Source organism: Barbus barbus, assembly GCF_936440315.1.
Source record: "Barbus barbus genome assembly, chromosome: 45".
Taxonomy (NCBI): domain Eukaryota; kingdom Metazoa; phylum Chordata; class Actinopteri; order Cypriniformes; family Cyprinidae; genus Barbus; species Barbus barbus.
Window position 1 is genome coordinate 2622502 of NC_136723.1, and position 17457 is coordinate 2639958.

General features: G+C 36.9%; 1 protein-coding gene across 4 annotated transcripts in view; it reads right to left on the minus strand.

Moving 5' to 3' along the window:
* LOC306864158 (ATP-dependent RNA helicase DDX4-like) overlaps positions 1–17171 on the minus strand; it is a 36747-nt gene extending 19576 nt beyond the window's left edge. The window contains exons 1-5 of one of the 4 annotated variants that reach the window (XM_079407908.1): positions 16930–17171; positions 16450–16505; positions 15961–15991; positions 3140–3172; positions 192–245 (exon numbers count right to left, since the gene is read on the minus strand). In XM_079407908.1, the coding sequence (XP_079264034.1) occupies positions 192–245; positions 3140–3172; positions 15961–15991; positions 16450–16476 (145 nt within the window). In that variant the 5' untranslated portion in view covers positions 16477–16505; positions 16930–17171. The remainder of the gene's footprint in view (positions 1–191; positions 246–3139; positions 3173–15960; positions 15992–16449; positions 16506–16929) is intronic. The other 3 variants (XM_079407910.1, XM_079407909.1, XM_079407911.1) reach the window with 3 other exon arrangements.
* Positions 17172–17457: the final 286 nt, after the last annotated feature.

Genomic DNA, 17457 nt, shown 5'->3' on the forward strand with positions numbered 1-17457 from the left:
AATTCAACTTCACTACAAATTTGTAACAAATTTTAAGCTACAGCACTCTCGAGTCCTTGTTTCTGATCGACTAAAGCAGCTATCCCACCCATCCCCCCCAAAAAACTGCACTTAGGTGTTGATGAAACGCTGTCTGTGAGAACACTGATGTAGTTATGCTTTATAATTATTTAATAAGTTCATCTACTCACCTCTGCCCCTGAATCCATCACCAGCAGTCGTCTTCCATGAGCTGCCATCAACATCTTCAAACACAAGGACACACTTTAGATCTGATTTAGAGCTGTATCCTTACATTAGCTTTCAGGAATCATAGTTTCCAAGTAGGGATGGGCGATATATTATCGCTTGCAATATACCGGTAAAGATTCTCCCCACGATAAGAATTAAGTTTTCCCGCGATAACAATAAAGCCTAGTTGTTGACATTTCTGTGTGCGACCGTGCGGAGCAACATGGCGGAAGGAGGACGTGAAATTGAGGAATACATTGCTAAAAGAGGAGCTTCTTCAACAGCCTGGAACTGGTTTGGTCAGGGCTGTACAGTGCAACAAAAATCTGTCTTGAGTCTTGAATAAATGTAGCACAGTTTTGCATGTGTATGAGCCCGTTTACAAACCTGTTGTCCAACAAACATTTCTTGACATGCTTTTTCTCCAAATTAACTTCATAACATCAGTCGAGCATTTGAAATGACTTTGATCAGACGTGGTTTCACATCACAGAATGAGGCAAAAATCACACTATTCTATAGTATTATATACCGTGATAAAGACCATGTCGACTAGCATTGCATTATAAATAGACCTCACCCTAATAAAAATACCCAAGATTGCTTGAACACAGAAAAACCATATATTGTCGCAATTCTATGTTTATGGTCTTCAAGTTTCCCCAGTTAAAATTTCTCTCTATCTGCAATTTATTCAGCGATAACTGGATGTCTTTGTCCATATTAGGGATTTCCTGGAGCATCATCAGTGCAATTACTTCTGGAATGCATATGTGGAGTTTCTGCGCAAGAGCACCCTCCGGTTTCCAGTATGAATTAAATATTCATTCCATTACCTGTGTATTCAGTAATGCTCACATCACCAGGGTACAAATAGGAAAGATAATACTTTTCTCTAAAGACACAGGATTTTTTGATTTTTTTGTCTCTTAGTGGATGCATAAGTGGATTCCTTGAATTATCGTCATTGATGTTATCGCAATAAATACCAGAAATTATCGTGGTATATTTTTAAGCCCATATCGCCCATCTCTATTCCAAATCACACTAGAATCTGATATATACCATTTTAAACTTGTTAATAACGTGAATTGCTTAATCAAGTAATAGTTTCTAATAAACATGTGACAACCAACAAAGGGCTCCAGACCACTGACTCCCAAAAACATTATTAGGAGCTGAAAGATTGACAAAGTACAGAATTGCTCAGTGGTTTAGAAGAGCTTTGTTATATAAATTGTGTTTGTTTGTATAAATTAGATTGAATTTGAAACTCATTCTAATTGATTCTGATTAGTGCTGGGCGGTATACTGGTTCATACCAAATTCCGGTGTTCTTTTTTCTTATATGAATTTTTTAAATACCACAATACTATAATGGTTATATAAATACAAAATGTGTCGTTTAAACAATGTTCGGAACGCGACACCGTTTGAGAGGGTCTCTTTTCACTGTTGCACTGTGGCGAGTACACGGCTGTACACGCGACGCGACAGGATTCCAGCGAAATGCAGTGTGGCGGTCCACACTACATGCGACAGAATCAATCAAATATCACAGCCAATCAGAGGCGTGTGTGGGCGGGCTTTTAACATGGAAAAGATACCTTTTAATCGCGTGTAGTTAGGACACAGTGCAAGCGTGAAAGTTCTTAAACTGAAGCTGTAGAACGTGAACTCCGCCACAAATATCCACCACCCGCTGCCATTAGCTCCCACGTCTCACACACACACACACGAGTGTGACTTCAGCATTATATTTAGCAACTTTCACTTTTTAGCGGCTTTTAAAAAGGTACATACTGACAAACCTATTGACATTTTTGGATAAACCTTAGCTATGGTCCCGCAAGCACGAGATCTGACTCTCTCGGCGTCTGTTCTGTGCAGTGAGCGGCAGAGCAGCAGTGCATTCAGCTGGCTGTACCGCAGCAGACTCATCAGTAAATGAGTACAAAACTGCATTTCCATGCACCTGTCGCTAACTGACTGTATGGAACTATAAATATGAGCATAGCTCACCTGTTAATATGCGCTATTTGTTTGTTGTTTTTTTTATTTTATTTAATTTGTTAAATTTAACTGAAAATTGAGTGTTTAATCTTATTTTTATACATTACTGACACTCTATCCTCCAATTTGATACTGTTAAGTGCTTTGACACAATCTGTATTGTTGAAAGCGCTATATAAAGGTGACTTGACTTTTTTTTACTCAGACGCAGGCAGTGCGCTGCATGACACAAAAAATAATAGCCAAAACCACCACATAGCCGCTCTTTAAATGATGCATGTTGATTTTATCAGACGATGTCACGATTATAAATGAGAGTGTCTCCTGGTTAACATGTATTAATGGGTCATGTTTAGTCACTATTAATGTGGAATTTTTCTACAATATTCACTCATGACATTCTAAGTCAGTCTACTGCAGTTTTTCCTCTCAATCAGTAGAAAATGTGGTTAACACTCGGTCATGCATGAAAAAAATTAATACCGTCATAGACCGCGAAACTGGTATAATTTGGAAAAATGCCACGATTAAAATTTTTGGTCATACCGCCCAGCACTAATTCTGATTATATTTGCATTTAGATAGGAATACCAGGAGATGGTCCGTTACATGAGGACAGGACCGGAGAAGGGCAACAACCCAGCAGCAGGGCCAGTTTCTACACAATACACTTGATTAATTGTGATCACAGAAATCTGTGCAATTAATTCATTTGTTTAAAATTAGCTGGCAGTCCTAGTAAATTTTAAAAGAACATTTGTAGCACATTTTTGTTGCATTTGCGACGATTTTAGTTGTGTTCTGGAGCCTTGCAACACAGAAATTCCCTTCAGGATTGCATAAATTCATAAAAACTAAAAAAATAAAAAAATTTAATTAAAAAAAATGAACAAACCTTCATTGTTTGCCTTCCCGTTTCCTGTACCTCCTACAAATAAAAAGCACTTTGTGAATTGCTACTCGCACACAATTTACACAGCGCAACTAAACTCAGTTGCCACTCCTCTACTGAATGATTAACCACATTCTGTGCACATCCTTCAGTAATTTACAGAAGTGCAAAATGCATTTTGTTACTGGATTTACTCTAGGTAGTGGAATTTAGAGAGAGAATCTGCATGTGTTAGGATTGAACTGAGAGAATAAAGCAGGCTGTCTAAAAGCAGCTGCTAATGAGCATAAAATAAAAAAAAACGTTAGCATCTAATATTTCTAGTCCATAGCTGCAAAACAATCCTGCTGCTGGAAAGCGATCGTCCTGCAGATTTCATCTCCAACCTCAAACACACATGAACCAGCTAGTCTAGGCATTCAGGATTACTTGATAACCACAGACAGTGTGTTGGAGCAGCGTTGGAAATGAAGTCTGCAGGACATTAGGGATTGCTGTGCTATAGGCATCGCTGTAAAAGTCAGTCAATATTTGTATTTGCTTTTGTCTGAAAAAAAGGAGCTACAAATGACTGCATGTACAAAACGGGAGAGTGAACCTGTATAGAAGCTCTTGAATCCTCCGTCTGCACCTCTAGAGCTCAGGCCTGCAAGTAAAACAACAGTGCATTTGAAATTTAACATTCATTTGAGTGTACATTCAAGTCCTTTAAATATGCAGATATTTTGAAAAAATATTCATCAAGCCGGAATTGTGCACACAAAAAAAATAAAAATAAATAAAGAGCCAATGAGTGCTCAGGTGCATAGAAGGAAAAAAAAGAAAAAAAAGAAAAAAAAAAAAAGTATAGTCAACCAGGTAGCCAAAGTTTTCTGAACTCTGGAAAAATGCAAGCAAACCAAAAAAGGTCCATCAAAAGTATATTTTATTTTTCACATGCAAAAGTGAAAAAAAGTCAGAAGTGCACTGGCTGAAAAAAGAAAGCATGGGCTGAAACATCTGCTCTTTAGCCTGTTTTTAAGACACCTTGCACTTTTGAAAAAGTATATTACATTAGTGAGGCAGTTATATAGATCTGTAGCAGTGAAGAATTTAGCTGTTTGGTATCTGCCATTTTTTGGCTAAAGACTTTGCGTTTTATGCTCAGGAGGCTGCTTTAGAGAGCGCCTCTTGCAGTGTGTTTCCATGTCCTCATATTTACAAGCACTTTTAGGCACGTTGTCTGGTCTTAGCTCATAAAGATAGGCACTTTATGGAGTTAAAGTGAAAATAAAGTGGTCTGTTGCGGATATGAGATGATTTTTTTGGTGTTAGAAAACAGCATTTGGGTGTTTGTGTTTTTCGTGCTTGCCTATTGTTGTTTTTCTATGAAGATCTGGCAACACTGACACTACCGCAGGGCTCGTGAGCGCACCTAGCCTCGTGTCAAAATGTGCTTTTCACTGTTATTTTCTTGCATCTCACATACCGAAGAAACATTTCTGATGCACATTCAAATACGTCATTAACAACTAGTTGTTCAGTTCAGTACACACTGCGTAGAGTTTCTGTAAATGCGGTTGCCACTACCTGTATTTTTCGGGAGTTAATACAGTTATCACTCCCATATTGTTGTGAATTATGTTCAGAATTTAATTTCTGTCATTATTTACTCGCTCACGTTGTCCCAAACCTATATTAATTTCTTTCTAGTGCTGAATACAAAAGATGATATTTTGAAGAACGTGGTTAACCAAACAGTTGCTGGTCCACACTGACTTTGATAGAGAAAAAAAAAATCGGTGCATTCTCGTAAAGTGACAGCACTTAATATTAATTTTAAAATTAAAAAATAATTACAAGCTTATTTGTATTTTTACTCTATTGTATATGTGCTGTTGCTTGTAGTTAGATAGATTATTCTTATTTTCTTTATTTTTATTTGACAGTATAGTTTTTCCCTAAACGTAGCACATACCAAACCGTACCGAAACCGTGACTCTAAAGCCGTAATGCAAACCGAACCGAGTGCAAGTTGAACCGTTCCACCCCTACTGTATATGCATGTGCTCTCATTTGTTTTCAATGCAGCTGACCTCACATCGCTTCATGTTATCTTCCCACTTATTAAACCATGACAGGTCCTTTACTGCAAAAAGACGGTCACTGCGACACTCTAAAGTGATGAAACTATGGCGCTATGTGCTCTTTTAAGCCATTTTCATTGGTTTCACATTAAAATATGTAAATGCACATGCTCGGTAGCTGCAGCTGTATCCCTTCTAGCCTTAACCAATGGTGTGTTCTGCGGCTGAAAAAATATTCATGTTCATTTCGTGCTTTTCGTAAATATGAAAAGATTGGTTCACGTGTTTGAACTGAGGCAATAAAGTCGATCTGTCATGACACATTAAAGAGCCACAAAACGGTATTTATTGTTTGAATTACTTGACCAAACAAAAAACAAAATTTGAAAGCTGAGAGTCCTGAGACCTTGTTTCATTCCAGAAGTAACCTGCTCTGTCTTGTCAGCAGAGCAAAGAGGAAACTGACAACTTGCAGACTTATTTTTTTCTGTGTGAGAACATGGTGTAGTGCGAGTAGGGATGCAACGATACCATTTTTTCAGATACCGATCCAATCCGATACCAGCTGTTTTTTTTAATCAATGTAGCCTAGAATTTCTATACTTCTCTGTGTTGACCTGATCATCACGCTTGTGTGTTAAACAATCTACATATAGCCTAGATAACTTCATTTTAAATGAAAAAAAAAAAAAAAAAAATATATATATATATATATATATATATATATATATATATATATATATATATATATATATATATATATATATATATATATATATATATATATATATATATATATATATATATATATATATATATATATATATATATAAGTGGTGTCAAAGTTAGCGCGTTAACGCATGCTATTAATTATTTTCAGATTAACGCGATAAAAATATTTAATGCAATTAACGCAGGGGCGGGGCTAGGGTTGGCCACCCCATTTGCAACTGCTGCCTCTGTCTCTTTTTTTCTTGCAAAGGATTGCGTTTATTTAGATGCAGAATGTCTTTATGACCACATCAAACGGGAGAAGTTTCAGACACGTGCTCTATACGTCAAACAAGCGCGTAAAAGATACTGTGCTCGTAGCGCGCACTCTTCAAATACACGCACAAAGGTGCCGGTGCGCGCTGTAGCCTATATCATTTCATATCATACAGCGAAAGAAACTACGTGCATGCAATGTCGTAGTTATGCCGTCAGTTCAGGCATGAAGTTTCCAAAAAGGCGATTAAAGCTGCCTTAAACTGTGTGCATGCATGCAATAGCCTATGTTATATATGCGTCACATTTAAGTACATGTCTCTGAAATGGTTTTAAAAACTGTCCCGAGGCACCCTAGCACTGTCTCCCTCGTCTAAAATACCCAATTCAACTCATCCGCTCATTAGTTGAGACTTTCAGACCTGAAGTGAGTCAGAAAATGTAAAGAGATTTGTGAGAAAATAAGATACATGTCAGATCCCCATCACCTTCAGCAGCAGCAGCTTTTAAAGCAATAGCAGGCAAATAAGATAATAACCAGCTGCTGTGATGTCTATTACTCCAAGAACAAAAGAAAAAAAAAGCAAATCAATAACTTTTATAGTTTTAAGGGGTTCATCTATATTTAATTTAGAATTTAGTGTTTGGTAAGTATTCATTTTCTGTATATTTCTGCTGTAGGGCACAGCTAGCTAAATATGTCATTTATTATAATGGGTTCATGTGAAGATTGTTTTAAGTTCACTTAAATTAGACGTTAAGTCTAATAAATGTTAAAAGTGATCGCTCTCAATTATACTGTAATGCTGAATGGCTACAGTCAATGGTTAAATATTCAGGGGGCAAAAATTTTTTATAGAGACATCAGTAGTATTGATATCAGTGATGCTGGCCTTCAATCATAAAAAAGATACCATTAAAGAAATATTAAAAATATACTGTCTTTATGTTGTTTGTACATTGTACATTTGAAGATTGTTTATTTAAAAACTTGAATGTTAGGTGGAGTTAAGCGTGATTAATCACGATTCATTTTAGAAAAATGTGTGATTAATTAGTTAATTTTTTTAATCGATCGACAGCACTAATATATATATACATATATATATATATATATATATAAAATCATAATCTATGACAAAAATACTATTTATAAACTAGGTTAGTGGATAATTCAGCAGCAAAAGATACTCTAGAAAAATCATGGGTGCACAATTTTAGCCCTCCGAGTCTGCACAGAAAAGTTCAAAGTACAAAGGGAAAAGATATTGATGCGTAGCAGGGCTCCAAACTGCGACTAAAATGGTCCAAAAATATTAATTTGCGAGTGAAGTTTTTGCTGAGGTCGCCACTGGCGACTATATATAATTTGCATGAAAGGACTTTTTTCCCGATTGTTTTGCGCTCACATCTTTTGTTATGTTCACGTATTAAACTTACATAAGACGATGCGCATCAAAGTTTTACTGAAAAGAGTTTCAAACAGTCCTCGTCTCTGCCGCACACAGTCTGCTGAACGCAGTGAGAGAGACCTGAAAGGGCCTGTTTACACCTGCTCACTTCATGCATTTTCTCTGATCGGATATCTATATGATTTGTTAAAACGTTTCCCCATTTACACTTGGCCACATAAATGTGTCTTCGCAAAACGGATATAAATCCGTTCTTCAATTCCCGCTTCATATGCAAATATAACGGAGTTCACGTCAATGAAAGCAACGGATAATTTTATTAATTATCAGCTAATTTCAATATCAAGAGAGCGCGGCATCAGCACTGGAAAGATAGGCTGGTCTCGCTACTTTTAATGAAGAAGATTGTGTGTTGAGCATCTGCGGCTTACTTTCAGGTTCATTCAGTTTGCGCGTCGCTTGCTGAAGAAATACTCCGCTACTCATCCGCGGTGATGCTTGTTGCATTGCGCTGTCATATCTGACTATAACATGCCATATAGCCTATAAAACGCTCTCACACGTCTATTATTTTAATATTATGGGAGGAGTAAAATTACCATATGTGGTTTCAACAACCAGATGCATTTACACTTGTCCGGTCGATCTTCTTATCGAGATCTTAGTCTATATGCTGTGTTCTGTTAATGCATGGACTTCCTGTTATTTGAAGCGCACTTGCCATCCAGTAATCGCAAAAAGCTTTGTGCTGTCTTACTTTTTAATAAACAAAGTATCAGCTTTAAAATGCTACGAAATTCAAATGATGCGGTTTGGGTGCTCTTTAATGCGGACGACAAGCGCACACTTTGGGTAATATAAACACCAGTACCCCGCGTCCACACGGTCCGTGTATGCGTCCGGATCGCGCGAGCGGAGAGTATCGCACTTAATGCTCAGGCGCGATCTCTTTAGCACCTCAGTTAAAGCAGCAAGTGAACCCATTATATATTTCGATTTACTACTATAGTATGAAATGAACATGATCAAAAGGTAGGCAATAAGAAAGCCTATAGTACAACTTACTGAAATGTTTTATGTAAAAGCTCATTGTTTCAAACCGAGGAAATGTATAAAGCTTGTAAACATTGCATTGTAATACATTTACCTCAGAATAACCACTCAGTGTCCATAAACTCATCAGTCAGCTAGAAAAATAACTATAAAGAGGAGCGTTTTGCTATATTCATGCGCTGTTGCATATTAATATTTTTACTTATTGTGTTGTACATAGGGTGACCAGATGAGATTGGTTGAAATTCGGGACGGGGGGGGACGGGGGGGTAATGAATAATGAATAATAAAGATAATGAATTTCAAACGAAAGTGACTGAACCAATCATGTTTTTATGAATATAAGTAGCCTACATATACATATAATTTTATATAATATAGAAGTAACGTTAGGCTATTTTTATACTTCAAACTGAAGTTAATGAACCAAAAAAAAAAAACAAGGATGACTCAACCTCGCTCCACGGACAGTTTTTTATGTTTTATCAGACAATAACTATTTAAGATTTTGCTTCAGTATAATTTTCGGGACAATTAGAGCGGGATTCGGGATTCGGGACAGCAGCTTAGATTTCGGGACTGTCCCGAATTTTTCGGGACGTCTGGTCACCCTAGTTGTACATGATTCAACTCCTCCTATAAAATTGCATTTTACTAATGAAGAAAAACAGACTGAATGTGTGAAAGACGTGACAACATTTATAGGATGCACTGCACTCAGTTGCCAAGTGATGCTTATGGTCCATGATATTGGTACAGATTCTGTGTAACGAACAATTCTTTGTGACTGTATATTTCAAGCTGTAAAAGACACTTAATTCACACTTTAAGTGAACCTTAGTCCCCCGGTCGACCTGATCATCTACAAGATGGATTAAAATGCTGATAAAGCCTAGAAAAGATAAGACATAAACACATGACAAAATGATTGAAATGTTAAAATAGGGGGGAAAAATAAAATGATAATAATAAAATAAACCACTTTTATTCTGTGGCACCTAAAAAAACAATTTGGCACCTAAGTTTTTCTTTTATAGGAGCCAATGGCTCCTTACTCGATTTTTTTGTCTGGAGCCCTGCGTAGTGTATTAAATCTGTGCGTTAGTTTATTGATCCTTTAAACCTCAGCTACTGTGCCGCTGTTGAAGAGAGTTTGACTGTATTAACCGAAGGTGACACGCAGTTTGATTGCTGAATGGAGGATGACAGACAGCCGCAGCAGAGAGAAGAGTTTACCTGAACTTGAATTTAACAACTTAAATATTCGTCTGTACCTCACATTAAACTATGGAACAGCTTCAGAACACTTGAAATATAGTGCACGAAAACTTTATGGTGCTTTAAAATATTTTTTGTGCCTTTCGTGGGGCTCAACAATAACACAATAGTATACGCACAATATCGGATTTGGATCGGTCTCGTCTGACCGATACCCGATCCGCAGGAAATGACCGTATCGGATCCGATACCGATCCCGAGTATCGGATCGATGCATCCCTAAGTGTGAGAGTGGCATTGTTTGTCGGGGATAGCAACAGTAACTAAGGAGGGCGGGTCTTTGCGAACGGTCAATTGTATCGCGATTTGTTTAGCATCTCAACCAATTTGAATTGTCACATATTTGAACCGATTTTCAACCGGCTCGCAGTGCATCATTACCTCCCTACCAGCTACTGCACAAGCATGTAATATGCAAACTATTCAAGTGCAAAGTAAAGACTATTATAGTGACATACAGGACTCGTACATTAGGCACACAAATCATATTAACAGCCTATGTGCACACTCTCTGTGCACTGATCTTTATAACATTTTTGCATGAACACTGATATATTCACATAGTTGTCCAAATTAATATCCTGTGTGTGTTTTTGTACATATGGGCACCAAACATTGTTTTGCTGGAGGAACTGTTTACTGATGATGTTAAGCCACCTTCAGATCAGTTTCCACACATTCAGAAAGTTTTTGTTTTTCAAATAACTTTATTTCGGAGAGCATCACGACGCATGCGCACGCTCCCCTCTGAATGTTAACAAGGCGCAGCACGAGTGTTCTACGTCAGCAGTGTCACGCGCATGCGCGGTTTACATGCAGGAAAAGCACGTTCATTCGTTGCCCACTTTTGCATATTATAACATGGAACTTGGATGTGGGAAATAATTACATTAGATCCAAAAGATAGTTTTAGCAACACAGCGCAGATGCTCCAGAACAGTGGTTCCCAACCTGGGGGTCCCGACCCCCACTAGGGGTCGTTAAAGATTTACAAGGGGTCGCCAAGCTCACTCTAGTTTGACCACAAGATGAAATTCCCGACAGTTAGTGCCTACCGTTTAATATTCTGTATTGTGATTAAAACCATTTGGATTATAAAAACTCACCTAAATACTGTCCAACATTAAGCAAAGGTAGTAACAATCTCACACAGTCGCAGCATGCAGCGTAGGTTTCGTTTTGTTTGAAAATATGGCGGAAAGCAGTGAAAGGTTTTACAGAGGGAAATTATATTAATTAAAATGAATGAATTAGGGGTGTGCAATATGACGATTTTTGATCGTGAACTATAAAATCTCTCCAGGATCTGCTTTTGAAGGAATATCATAGTATCGTGCGACAGAAAACATTCCATCAAATACAGTTCTGGCGCCTCCGTCTCTATATACTGTACAACACAACATACAGCAGTAGAGTTACTCTTACAGGACACTGCACTTATTTGCACAAGTACATTATTTGCATACAAGCCTTGCCGGTTAAACGTTTCATTCGCGCTGGTCTGACGTGCGCTTTTTCTGAGCGCATACACCTGAAGCACGCGCACTAAAACCCTTTCAAACAGCGCCTGATTACTGAACCAAGTTATCTTTTGCGCTAATGCTGTCAAAACACACAAGGTTTACATATAGACTCGGTTAGGTCTAAAATGAAAGTAAACCGTTGAGAGAAAAATGGATAGATGCGTGCAGGTCTTAAAGGGACAGGACACGAAACATGCTGCCGACTGTCATTAAAGAGAGTTCACCCTACAATTTAATTTCTGTTATTATTTACTCACATGTTGTCCCAAACCTGTATTAATTTCTTTCTTGTGCTGAACACAAAACATGATATTTTGAAGAATGAGGGTAACCAAACAGTTGCTGGTCCACATTGACTTTGATAGTAGGAAAAAATCCTATGGAAGTCACTGTGGACCAGCAACTGTTTGGTTTTCCACGTTCTTCACAATAGCATTTATGTTCAGCAGAAGAAAGAAACACTCAGGTTTAAAACAACTTTTGAGCAAATGATGGTATAAAAATAAAACATGACAATTGACAGACAGATGACTTATTTTTGGGGGAACTATTCATTTAACATTAATAAAACAGCAAAACGCAAAGAGAAAAATCACTCACTATTCTTGACTGAAAAACTTGAATACAGTTGCTTCAGGAATCAGTCTATCTAGTTTGTTTATATTTGTTCATTCAATTTCTTGAATGCTCCTGCTAAATACACCTAGTGTACCTGGAAATAAAGCACTGTTTGTTTGTTTTATTTATATATTATATGTATTTGTAATGTGTATCTTTGTTCTTAGTTTTTAATAAGAAAGATTTTTATCGTCGCCCACTTTGGCCTGTCTCGCATTATTGTTCAAATCAACGCAAAAACCAGAACAAATTTTATGCACAGTTGTAATATAATCAACTATAATCATTCATCATTTTGACTCATCTCTTTTCTTATAAATGGTTTTAAGTATGAAATGTAAGGTTTATCATTTTAAAACTCTGTCAAAGCTTTATTTTAATATGTCATCCAACCAATATTTTTTGTTTATTTAATGATGTATATGTATGATATATTTATTTAATTTTTTTTGTGGGGGGTCAGTGAAAAAATTAAATGTTAAAATAGGGGTCCCCTGAAAAAAAGGTTGGGAACCACTGCTCCAGAACACAGTTAGCTGACTAGCTGTATAAGATTGTGAGCTACGCTAATATATTACTTCACAGGCATTACTGGCTTGTACTTTTACATCCATAATATTATAAATTGACAGTTTATTGCTGGTCTGTCGTTTCACAGTGCTGTAATTTTTAAAGACTTCATATTACGGTGAGCTTAAAGGGTACACTACTTTGAAAAAAATAACACAGCTTCAGTGTGACATTAATAAGAAAAAGAATAATTTCATTGATAGTTAATAATAGTTGTTCATAAAATATGTATGAACTTAAAACATTACCTAGATTATTTATTTTGCAAAATCTTGTCATTTTAATATTACATGAAATTGATAAAAACTTGTTGCTGCTCCAATTAAGCTCAGTGTGCTCTCTTTAAGCTCTTCCACATTGAACCTCTGTGTAAATACTTCAGAAACAGACTACATATTAACTGATGGTTGTCACTTTAAGTTAATCGATTTTCTTTGGATTCTGTCGACTCAAATCTGCAGACTGGCTCTGATCTTTGTAGGGCTGTAATCAACCAAAGAAAATCTTGGTCGACTGAAGTCCTGAAACTTTCGACTAAAAATCGACTAAAAATGACGTTGTGGAGAGAAAAAAAACGTATGTTACATTAATTAGATACGCACTGTGCTCAGTACTTGGTAGCCTTGTTGTCTGCCTAAATTAATTATAAATAAACATAAAAAACTAATAGGCTATTTGCAGTATATTAAATCGTTTTTGACCTAATTATTTTGCACTGAAATGAGTCTGACACACGAGTCTGTCGTCTCTGACAGCGGTGCATCACGTGCACCTGCGCAATATCATAGCCTGTGATTTCTGAAAACAGTACTATGTTGTCAACTAGTGATATCACAAGAACTTTTGAGGAATGTGCAACATAATTTAGAAAATTATTTTTGTCATATGTTATAAGTATAACTGTCAGACACTATCATTTCAGCCGCTCTGCGCAGCTCGCACAGAGCGAGGCTGAAGATAAGAGCTCAGCTTCGCGGCTGAGACACGAATAGGCTTAAAGCTTTTACTCTTAATAAACACAAAAGGCGCGTCCACTTTAATAAAAAAATAATATTTATTAAACAAACAAGAGCAGAAACCAAATAAAGTGCATAACTGAAAAATAAAGCATCTTAGGCTCAAAACTAACACAAACAGTGGGCACAGCGCAATTGCGCAATATTGTGAGAACTGAGAACAGATCGCGCGCTGTGTGAGAACTGAGAAAGTGGAGCACTTCTATCCTATTCCGCCTATCGCGCCTTCACTAACTTTAAGTTAATCAACAACGAATTGTGACTCCTGGGAAAAACGGGATGTCTGGTCACCCTATCCCTATAACCATTCAGTTGCTGAGGCCATTGTTTCAGATCGCTAGTTTGCGTTTTGGTAGCGTATCCGCCCACTGCGGCTGCCATACTGTGAGATATACAAACGCCCCTCATCTGATTGCGATCCAGTGACAGGGACGCACATTTTAAAAGACAAGACAGTCAACTTAGCCTATAGGATGCATTTTGAATGTCCGGTAGTCCTCAAATAACATTTTAGTCCCGTCTCGTCTCGTTAACGAAGACGCGCATACATTTCGTCATAGTTTTTATCATCAGATATTAATTTTATCTCGTCAACTTCTCGTCTTAGTCACAGAAAAAAGGTTCGTTAACGAATATTTTTCGTCGTCCTCTTCGTTAACGAAATTAACACTGGTTCTTTGGAAGGAGACAGCTTCTTGTTTTTACACTAGCTTATTATTAAATAAATAATATTCAGCATCAAACCTTCTAAAGCCTACTTATCTGTCTCTCTTCTCCTGTGGGTTGGGCTAATCCAAAAAAAATGAAAACAATGGGGGTGTTCTGAAAACAGACTGTTACCTGTGAAACAGGGGTGCTCTGAAAACACCCCTATTAGCAATTAGTGCTTTCCACCTGATGAAATGAGCGCGGCAAAAAATCGACCAATCAGATTTTTGGTCGAACCAGACCATATCGACCAATTAATCGACTAATCGACTGGGACGTTACAGCCCTAGATCTTTGCCAACTAGCATCAACTTCTCCAGACTGTAAACCTGTGGAAAATCGGGCAAAAATCGTGTAGTTTATTCCAGCCTTAAGAGACTATAGATAAGTTAACATCCATTTAAAAAGAGGCTTCATAACGAGGCTAGTTTCGGTGTTCATCCCCATGAATTAAATGTTTTATTGGTTTGTTTTATTTGATTTTTGAATGGGTTACTTAGCTGAACGTGGATGACACTTCACTATGAATATATAACTGATCAAATTGAATGCCTTGTTGCTTGATTTTAGTTTTTGTGCTTGACTTTTTGTACCTTCAAAAAATTTTATTTTTCAGTTATTCATTAAAAAGGTTGTTTAAAATAAACAAATTTAATAAAACATGTGAGCTTAATGGGAACAGGATTGTGCTTAATGGGTACAAAAATGTACACAGCCAGACTTTTGTCATTTAATGATGTATATCTTAATTGAAATGCTTTTGCCATTTAAAATAAAATAAAATATTTTTGTGTGAGAGATGAATATATTTTAATGTCTCAATGTAGATTAGTCTCACAAATTAATGTGGGAAGCTGTGTGTGTATATTTATCCTCCTGAGACCCAGCTATGGAGTTGTTGCCTCTGTAGTGGACATTATATTTGAGTGTATTTCTCTGAGACCTCACACGTCACAGTTATAAGTCTGGATGTCCTGTACAGAGCACATTCAGGGCTTTATAGAGATACTAAATGATTGGACGTTTCACCATGACCACACCCTCTCCTCGGTCTTTAAAGATGGCTAAATTTAATTTAGTGAAACATTTTACATCCTTATGGAAATTAATGTCATTTAAATCTGAATAATTTTCTAATCGTTTGTCATAAAGCAACATCTCAGGAAAATGTTATGGGTTTTCAAATTCAAATATCACTTCCTGTTATGAAACAGGACATCATTTCATACATGTCCACTGTGGAGGACACCAGGACTAAAAGGATTTTTGGGAGACATGACAATTGAATAGGAAAATAAATTACACATCTATTTTATGAAATATTAGATATTATGAAAATCTGGCCAATTATTACTCCCATTATGAACAATTCTTTTTTCAACATGCTGTCCCAACAGCAATGCATTAATATGCAAATTAGATACATTAGTAAATTACTTTTGCCCCTTCACCGTCACTCACAGACGTTTGCACGAGATGAAACGGCTTAGTCGACCATCGATAGCTTTTATCGATTACATCGCTTATCTACAATTAATCGATCGCCGATTAATCGTTGACATCCCTAATATATACATATATATAACGACTTACCAAAACCTGAACTGCAGGATACAACAGGTCCCTGTAAAAGGAAGAACACATTCAGTTAATAACATTACTCGTATGTAATAATATTCTATTTGGTTTAATTTCAGCTCAAACTTGTAAAGCAGTGGTTTTCAACCCTGGTTCTGGATCAGATCCAGTACACATTTTGGATGTTTCTCTTATCTGACATACATTTTAGGCTCTGAAGTCTGTACTAAGAAATGAATCAGGTTTGATTCCTATCACAGAACACTTAATGTACCTGTTAGCCAAAAAACCCCAGTCATAGGAGTTTATCAACCGATACAAGCGCCTACCAAATGCAAACCTTCTGCCAAACTCACTGTAACATAATTAACTCACGTTTCAAACAACATACAAGTCGAAACAGAAATAACAGTGACTAAAATTCCCAATTCTATTGAAGCAAACCCCCATCTGCGTTCGTGCAGTGAATGTGAGCGCATTAGAGGATGAGTGCTGGGCCTTTACCTGATCTTCCTCCCAGTCATCCATCATGAGATGATTCAGCTCAATCTTCCAGAACTCTGCCAGAAAACAACACAATGCCGATCATGTCCTACATCAGAATCATTCGCTTATCGGGTAACTTCATGGATTTAAATTCAGTTTTAATCGGTCATTATAGTTTCTGCACGAGGTTAACCCTCTTTCGACGACAACCTCATATAACGTTACGTTAAAACACCGTGATATCTAACAAAGGCAGCAGATAACGTCCTTTCTGTTATTATAATAATACACCTTAATTTAAATACAAATAATTAAACCAAGGGAAGTACTAACACCAAAAACGGCTAATTGGGCCGCAGCAGTAAATGGCCTCTTAGCAATTATCGCCTAAATACTTGACACTAACCAGTAGCTAAACTTTCGTGTCTTTCATTCGCATTACTAAAGACCGAGTAATTAAATCATATTAGTATATATTATAAAGATAAAAAAGCATACGTTTAGCAGAAGTTGACGGCGTGAAGAAACCGAGCAGAAATGAGGCAATTATTCTGCGTGTGGGCGGGAAAATCTGCGCGAGGTCCGATTCGCGCTTTCGAACCAATTCTTTTTAATGAATCAGACACGATTCAACGATTCACGAATCCGTTTGAATCTTTTCTTCTATAATTTGGAGTTATTGGACTGAATCGATTGGGCGAATTACTGAAGTCATGACTCTTTCGGTCATGTTTAAATCTAAACGAGTGAATTAATGAACCGATCCCATAATCACACGTGGTGTTTGATGACGATTTAAGTAAAATAACTAGGTAGAAAAAATGTATAAGAAATTAAGGAAATGCATATTTAAGAGAAATTGATTATGTTGTTGTTGCTATTGTCACCTGTCCATGTTTGGTACATTGTTTTTTTGGGATTGGTCCGAATTAAAGCTGCTTAAAACTTTTTTGTGTTCATAATTCACAACATTTAAATAATAAGTGAGTACATGATGAATCCATTTTCCAAACTGTGTTTTTGGCT